Source organism: Notothenia rossii (genome assembly GCF_949606895.1).
Source record: "Notothenia rossii genome assembly, chromosome: 8".
NCBI lineage: Eukaryota > Metazoa > Chordata > Actinopteri > Perciformes > Nototheniidae > Notothenia > Notothenia rossii.
In genome coordinates, this window is record NC_136906.1 from 19,972,084 (window position 1) to 19,980,970 (window position 8,887).

Below are 8,887 nucleotides of genomic sequence, written 5' to 3' on the forward strand. Positions count from 1 at the left end.
CATCTAAAAGCGGGTTTGACTTTGAAAGGAAAAACCGGAAGTTGTCATTCTAACTAAAGCTATTTTAACTGTTTGTCCGACTTCACGCGTTTCAGGCGGAGTTCAGTTCATAAAAACATTTCGCCAACTTATTCACCTCTTCACTTCTTCGTTCACATATTTGAACAGGGAAACCTCTTCCCTGGTCTACTCTTGAGGAATAACAACTCATGGAATATCTAAACTTTGTGGCACGTTTACATTTTTGACACTTTTCTGGGCTCATTAACTAGTCTTTTCCCCCTGCAGTGGAAGCGCTCCCAGGACCGGAGACTTTTCTGGTTTCTAACTTTACTTTTCTTATCTTGTTCCCGTCGGATTTCTGGGGGGCATAAGCGATGTCACGGACTAATAAAGAAGAGAGACATGTACGTCTTTAGCTATGTGGTTTCCATACGACGGTGTTTGTTGAATTTATTATTTTAAACCAGTTGAGCAACTGGCGACTGAACATATATAATCAATGTGGTGCCAGCTGGAAGGACGCGGGGTCCGGATCTCACCTAAACGGTAAGTCTTTATTACACATTAGACCTCCATTAAACGTGTTTAAATACTACACACTGTGCACAATAACTCATTTGATGATTTGTATTTTTAAGGTGTTCAGTCAGTTGGGCACACAACTAGATACATAATGTTAGTAAATATATTTATTTAGGTCAGTTTATTTTGTAATGTTTTTTTACTTATTTATCCATGCATGCACACATAACTTGCTGGCTTTTTATTTTTATTTATTTAAATATTTTCAATGAAATGTAATGTCTTTCTTTAATGCTCTTAGAACTATGTTCGTGTTATTCCTTGCACATGACTGATGCATTTTGAAGTGTCCCAATCCAATTTTATTTTACTTGGCAGCTTTTAAGTTGTAGCTTGTTTCACATTTTATTTTTGTTGGCAGGCAGTTAAAGTTAACAATGTCCCATCCCGATCTTCAGGGAAGATCAAACACAGGTTATAATGAGAAACACACCTGATGTTGATGTATTAATTTAATATCTTCAAAATAAATTAGAGGCTAAAAAGGCTTTGCTTTTTTTGGGAACAAGTTGAATGGAAATCATTTTGTCATAATACTATTATATTTAGTTTGTATTCAATAACTCTATGATGGCAGGCAAGCACTTTGAAGATGAAGACATTTGGCATGCTATATTATTGCACTACTGCATAAAGACACATATTTTGTACCAAAGTAAAAGTGTCATCACTGTAGCAGCGTAGAATTACTCTGCAAAGAAAAGTCATGTTAACTTTCATATTACAAATGTATAAAAAATAAAGTACCATTAGTAAAAAGTATCCATTATGCAGAATGGCCGAATTCAGAATAAAGTATTGATGAATTACTGCGTTCGTCACTTTACTGTTTCAACTTATAAAGTTGGGACTTATTTATTACTTTATAAACTTTATCTGTTGGGTAGCTTGTGAATTTCCCTTATGGGATCACTAAAGTAGTATCTTATTCTATAATATAACATCATAATGTGTTTGTCAAATATCTGAATCTTTGAAGTAACAAGTGATATTTGTAGTGGAAAAAAAGTACATTATTTCCCTCTAAAATGTAGTATATAGTATCAAACAACAGAAAAACTCAAGTACAAGCACCTTAAAATTGTACTGTAGTACAGTACTTGATTAAATGTACTTCACAACTGTGCATCAGTCTATTGTCATGTTTTTAAAGGAGAATGAAAGATTTACAGGGAGAGAGATGAGGCGGATTGGTGTTTCATATGGTCTCAGGTTAGAGTGGAGGAGGCTGGATCTTTGCAGGTTGAGCGTGGTATGGAACAATCACAGACCTGGAATTAATGGGCTGTTTGCACAGTGGGACAGCAAGACATTGTAAACGAGCACATGTGATACCAAGGCTTTACTCTACCCTCACAGAGAGACACAGAGAGGGAGGGGAAATTTACCTGCGTGTGTTTTTTCCGCGTCCGACAGCCACTCCTGTTGTCACCGTTTCTGACAGTCACACTCAGGTGCATTTCAGACAGCTTAGTCAGACTGAAAGAATCTGCTGAAAATGTGCAAACTGTCCTCTAATCAGCCGGCCACCAAAGACATCTTCCACCCTGATGACTTCAAAGTAGGCAGGATTAGGTTAGGACGGGGCCTGGTCCTAACACTAACACAGAGTGCATTAACTCTGTCAGACGGACGTGTCTGACATTAGCCACGCATGAGGGGGGCATTACTTTGTTGACAGGCAAAAAGCACAGTAGCCACGGCCAGGTGTGGGGCTGCTTTATGGCATCTGTTTCCTGGTGAGGGTCTCACTGCCAGACGCCCTCTGTAAACCCCGCTGATTCCTCCTTGACTCATGCTGTCACATAGATTAAGCCCCTGTGGTTTACACTGACAGCACTCATAACAGTAGACAGGCCAATTTGCCAGGTGCCACGTCTACTACAAAAACACTTTCCTTTATTGTTTTTTTCTGCATCTTCTTGTTTGTCTTTCATGTTTTGGAGAGTTAAAACTAGTGGTTATATTCAAATGTTACTTGGTATGTCTGTAAACTTAAAGACCAACATAAAGAAGACAATATAAAGATTGTTAGTTGCATCACTACTAATATCATAACCCCCTTGTGTATACGAAATCGTGATGCTTTACAATAAGTCAAAACAAGAATAACATCATAAATATAAAAATATACTTAATAGTGGTGCAGGGGGAGGGAAACACTGCATGTTTAAAGTCTATTCAAAAAGCAAAGTGGAATAGATCCATCTCAAGATGTCACTTAAAAATGTCCTCTGAGGTCATCTCCCTGATATTCTTACGGGAATGTTACGGTATTGCATGGTTTTCAAGAAAACGTTTTTTCTGAAGGACACCGACTGATCTGCATGATAAAGCCACATAGGAGAGAAGAAACAGGCCGCTTTCTTAATACACAGTGATAATCAATGCTAAATAATTCAGGGGGCCACTGAGGCTCCTGAAGGTGTCGCAGAAAATAGTTTAGTCTGTTTAGTTTGATTATTCATGGAGCCTTGCTTGGTGATGTCGTTGCTCTCTGTCTGCTCGTAGGCCCTGCTCCTGTGGTTTCAGGGTATTCTTCCTGTGCTCATTTGGAAGATTTTCAGGCTACGGAGATTAGGATTAACAGAAGTGTGCAGTGTTGAGTGGGGTTCTATTTACTAAGTAAGGTTTTTTGATTTTAGAGAGGCTGGGATTTCTGTGTGTTCGTCTGGGAGGGATTCGGAGTGCTTGGGTCTGATCCAGAGGCCGGGAGAACGTCGTGGACCCCGTCTAGCCTTGCAGGGAGTGCAAATGATGCGTGTCATTGTAGCAAATGGAGCATGGTGATAAAGTGCTGCTCCTGCTGTTTCACAAAGGAACCACTTTAGAGACTGTGCCGAAGGGAAAACCCTTAGGAAGCATATAGCTGTCCTGCAACAGAAGACAAACTCACGCATTAACTGTAGGCCTGTCACGATCATTATGTTATTGATTTATCGTGCAATATATGGACACGACCTCAATATTTTTTTCCATAACAACGTATATCTAGAAAAACGTTATTGTCCACCCGAGGCAGGAAAATTGTCTTTGGTATCATGATTATCCATGAAAATATAAACCCAAAACTATGTACATTAATAGAACAATATCTCTCAATTGTAAATGTACACAGGGTAAAACATCCCATAAGTCAAAAAATGTATCTGTCTTGTTCAACAGATTTTGCATTCATATGGTTTACCAGCCTCGACTCTTATATTAAAGTTAGCTGTAATTGTATTGATTAGATGGACATGACCTGGATCATTTTTGCTCGCCTCAATATCAACTTTTGTGTTTAAATTGGTATTTATTTACTAAGGCATAGCGCTGTGGAGAAAATCTAATATCACAATATATCTGATCAATCCCCTATTGTGACCATATTGTACGGTTGACTTTTGGTGCTCTCACAACATTGTTACGCAATCAGATTTTGTTTCAATAATCCTCAGTAGTGTGGATGACTAAATTGGTCACTAGCCAGTTAGACCACACATCAGTTGACTGTAATGCAGCGTGAAAACCAAGAAAATACACATTTGATTAACCTTACAATTTCCAAAATCTAAATATATCTAATATATTTCATTGACAATATCAATAATAATTTATATATTCCGACTATTGTTGACATAAGAATGCCATCAACATTTCATCCAACATTATGCTAACATAAACAGCAGGGTTTTCTAAACATTCCTACGTATTACAAATGTATTTCTCATCAAATGAAAATAATATCGCTCATATCGATCAGATTATGTGTACATATTAGCTATATATATATATGGGTGTACAGGTGTGTGTATATATACATATATGTATATCATTTTTATTTGATTCCTGGGGATCGTGCGAAAAAGCATTTCGATCTTTTTGAAGATTGACATTGAAGTTGAATTTGAATAAATTCTAGGACAATATATCATCCAAAAAATGTAATTACTGTGACAGGCCTACTCCATAAACACAAATCCTAAAGTTTCCATGCCCCCCCCATCTCCACAGTTTGCTCATTTGAATATATCTTCTGTTCACCTTCGCTGCATGACTTCCAAGTTTAAGGGGTGTGTTAACAGCTTACTGTTCAAAGCTAGTGAGTATTTGGCAGGCCTGTTGCGGGGATCAGTAGCCAAAGAAAACAGGAAGCTACTGGCACTTTGATGGTATTTATCGTCAGCATGACAAGCAGGCACTTTGAGCACCCGTGGAGACTGCATGATTGATGTGTCGACCAAACCTTGTTGCTCCCCGGCGGCTGTATTGTGTCCGGGGTGTGGCCCTGCTGAATGCATGTCCTGTCACTAAAGAGGCTTTACTTCTATCACCTACGCACATGTGCGTGCACACTCACGGTTGGTCTAAGATATATCTATTCATTTCAGTCACTCAAAAGCAAACAAACAAACAGTGGCGATATCCACTCCTTCACGCTTGTTTTCTGTTGCCTTTACATGTTTTCCTTCTCTCTCTTCTGCCCGAGGACACGGTGAAGGAGCCTCACCAGTAAAGCTGCATCTCTGACATTCTGATCATTCTTCCTATTTTAACTCTTTCCAAGTGACCTCTTCCCTGCTTTTAAACAAACAACTAAACTGACGCTCAACTCGTGTGAGTGTGGTAACATGCAATGTACATGCCACATAGACGTGTGAATGAAATATTTCCCCAGTTAGTCACAGGTGAACCTCACTTTAAAGTACAAATGAGTCCCCTTTACCTGACTTATGATTCACGTTTCATGCAGGTGATGTCAGGCATGACAAACCACCTAAAGGTGTTTACATTTGGCTCACCATAGGGAGTGTTTTATTTGACTTTTGTACAGGTTTGTTGGTTAACAGTTATCATAATGACTTTTCAATGTGTCATCACTTAACATAGCCTAATGTGTGTGTGTGATGTAAATAACACACATTTGATCAAGTGTAATTCATTTTTTATTTAATTGCAAAGCTTTAGATTCTTAATATATTTGATTGTGTAACATTTTTGTATTAAAATAATGTGGTGTATTGTAATTTAATATACATATTTTTGTTAGTTAATAACTACAGTAGGGCTGCAACTTATAATTATTTTTCATTATCAGTTCATCTGCTGATTGTTTTATTTTTAAAACAGTTATTTGTTTGGTTTATGGAAAGTCGGATAATGTTGAAAAGTGCCCAAGGCGACTATTGAGATTAAATTATAAGACAAAGAAAAAGCCGCACATGTTCACATTTGAGAAGCTGGAAGTTTAAAACGTTTTGAGTTTCTGACCGTGTTTTTGAGACTGTACATGTTGATTACTGTTGCATGACTTCAGCTCTAAGAGGATTTATTACAAACATTCTGCAGTTTATATTGTTTACTTTACAAAATCAACTACGAAAGTTTTTTGATAATAAGCTGCACATGGTTTGAAAAATGCAGGTTAAGGACAACAGTGATGATTGCACATCAAATTTGGTAAACTCTTTCAATCGAATGCGGCAGATGTATTAAATCATGTTTGAGAATCATCTTTTCAAAGGAAAACTATCATCTCCACAGCCCGGGTATGAACAGGTAGAATACCTTAGGTTTACCTCAGCAGTACTGGGATGCTTTGGGTCTAATTTGTGTGTTTTCGTCAGAAGAATATCTGAGGTAAACCATGTTAAAGAGATTCCAAGATTCTTGGTTCCTCGGAAAAGCTTCAACAAAAAGAAAGGAAAGCCCCATGTCTTCAAGAGTTGAAAGGGGATTGTCTGGTTGTTGTCTCGGGTCGCATAGGTCTTTTAAATCCATTTCCTTTGGCTGTAAAGTTTCTGTCTTACATACATACCATGTTGTCAGGGTCTCAGTTTGAAGGTCAGCCTCTCAGACTCTACTGGGTTCAGGCTAACTTCATCTTCCCACATGATGAAGCAGAGGGCGACCTTGCTGTATTTGGTCCTATTTTTCCACAAGTTCTGCCAAGATTTTAAAGCCATACCTCAGCGGTTAAAGCACCAGGGTCATAAAGCAGTGGGCTGCCTGTAAAGTCTCCCATTTTACATCCTAATTGAGATACTTAAGCTGACTGTATATGCCACAGTTGGTATTGTATAAAATAACATTGTCTCTCTCTTTCTATTTCTCTCTCCTGTCTATCAACTCTGTGTTTTTAGCTGATACGTCTTGGGAGTGATGCACTGGCTTCCCCTGGTTGCCATGGTGATTGCCTCGGCCCTGCCCTTTCCTCATAACCCCATGTCCAGGATTGCCGCCGCAACGAAAAACAACCGTCATGACCAGGCTTCTCGCCTCGCAGCTCCCCCTGTGGACTACAACTTCCATGAAAATGTCTCACAAACGGACTACAACATGGCTGCTGCTCTAAGCCAACATACCAACAGACAAAACCTCCAAAACCGTAGGGATTATGTGAAATCCTCCTCAGATGAAGAGACTTCCACGTTTAAAGTGGAGCATCAAGAAACCTACGAATCGATTAGTAACTCAGGTAGTGATCACAAAAGCAGTGTGGATGTTCCCAAAGAAGCAGGACCACTCAGGACCGAGGATAACTCTCTACCAAAGGACTACAAAGCTGATAGCAGCAGCAGGCAGGACTCCTCCAGGTTTGTAGACAAGACTGACAATATTCAGGACTCTACAGAACGGTTGTCGCTGGTTACTACAGCAGAAACCCATAAGGCCGTCAGTCCTGCTGCTCATCTACAGGATCAAAGAGGACCAGAACCAACTGTTCCCTCGGAGAAGCTGAGAGATGCACCTACGATCAGTGCAGGAGGCTTGAACCTGGACGCAGAGCTGGGTCTGGGGATGGACAATATCTTAGATGAAGACGGGATGTTTCTGGACGCACACCCGCGAGTCCTGTTCTCCCCCTCCACGTCGCCTCCAGAACACCCCCCTCTCCTGCTCATGTTGGAGACCGGCCTGCTCGAGGAGGACGGGGACAGAGAAGAGCAGGAGGACGTGGACGTGGACGGACACATCGAGGGTCACGGGGACCGGGCGATTGACAGGAGCACCCCTCCGAGTTGGGCAGATTCTTCCAGAGTTACCGAGGTTGACCGTTCTGTTAAAAGGGATAAACGCTCACACTCAATGGACAGAAGGCGAGGAGAAAAATCTGTGTGCGAGGCAGAGAGTGTTTGGGTTAATGACAAGAAAACTGCCATCGACACCCATGGTCGTTTAGTCTCCGTCTTGCAGGAGATCCAGACCCAGACTGGACCACTCAAACAGTACTTCTACGAGACCCGTTGTCGCGAGGCAGAGCAGTCCAGCAACAACGGCAGGTCGAATGCCGGCGTGGCACCAGTGGCAGTCGATACGGGCGAAGCCAGGCACGGCTGCTTTGGCGTGGATAGAAAAGCGTGGGTCAGTGAGTGCAAAGTCAAGCAGTCGTTCGTCAGAGCGCTCACCAAAGATGCTAACAACAGAATCGGATGGAGGTGGATCCGCATTGACTCGTCTTGCGTCTGTGTGCTGCTGGCCAGAGTCACGGAGGCTCCCAGGATTAAGAGGAGGAAGGGGAGAGGCTGAGAGGGGGGGGGGGGGGGAGTAAAAAGTGACACAAGGCAGAGTAGCTGTGAGACATCCTTTTGGGTTCATTTCCCTTAACATGATGGATTTCTCCTTCCCTCCACCACAACTTCACAAGACTTTTGAAAAAAACAAGAAGACCTCAATACTAGACCTTAGGGAAATGTTTCCTATATATATAGAGAGAGATTTTACTTTAAAAAGTACTGTTTTTGTACGATTTTTATCTTTCATAATCTAAGTTATTTTTGATTAGTATGTAAGCATGTGTATGTCTTTGATATTAATATATTCCTTTATATTTGTGTACACTATGAAACCAGTATACCTTTATATATGAAGCTATGTATATCTGTGTGTATTTATAGAAAAACTTGTGGTAGTCTCTCCAGTGTCTGATGATAATTCCAGCCTCTGGGCCGCTCGGGTAGAGAGAGAGGAGCGCCACCTATTGAGGCTCCATTTCACTGCTCCCATTTGGATTACCATGATTGTGATACAGAAACGACAGCCTCGTCAAACTTAAGCATGGTTTTATACAATGTTTTATGGCAGGAAACATCTCGGCGTGGAACTTGTTCAATGTGGTACATGAATGTAAAAACATGTGGTTTGTGAATTATCTGACACCAGGACAAGCTCATTTTAACATCTGCTGGTTTGTTCAGCTTGCCTGCAAAATGTGGTAATAAAGGATCTTTGTACTCAGCCGTTTATTGTCCAACGATGTAACTGATATATATGCAGATTTGAATTCTCAAAGCACAAAATATCAAAAGATATTGAGTAA

The 8,887-nt window shown here is 40.5% G+C and overlaps 1 protein-coding gene across 1 annotated transcript; it reads left to right on the forward strand.

Annotated features, from left to right (window-relative positions):
- Positions 1 to 89: 89 nt before the first annotated feature.
- Positions 90 to 8,805, forward strand: ntf4 (neurotrophin 4). Its single transcript, XM_079642675.1, has 2 exons — positions 90 to 549; positions 6,711 to 8,805. Exon 2 carries the CDS (start codon positions 6,730 to 6,732, stop codon positions 8,095 to 8,097), a length of 1,368 nt encoding a protein of 455 aa, XP_079498801.1. The 5' UTR covers positions 90 to 549; positions 6,711 to 6,729; the 3' UTR covers positions 8,098 to 8,805.
- Positions 8,806 to 8,887: the final 82 nt, after the last annotated feature.

Excerpts from the sequence above, each read along its gene's own strand:
- ntf4 (XM_079642675.1), top strand. The coding sequence starts at position 6,730 with ATGCACTGGCTTCCCCTGGTTGCCATGGTGATTGCCTCGGCCCTGCCC.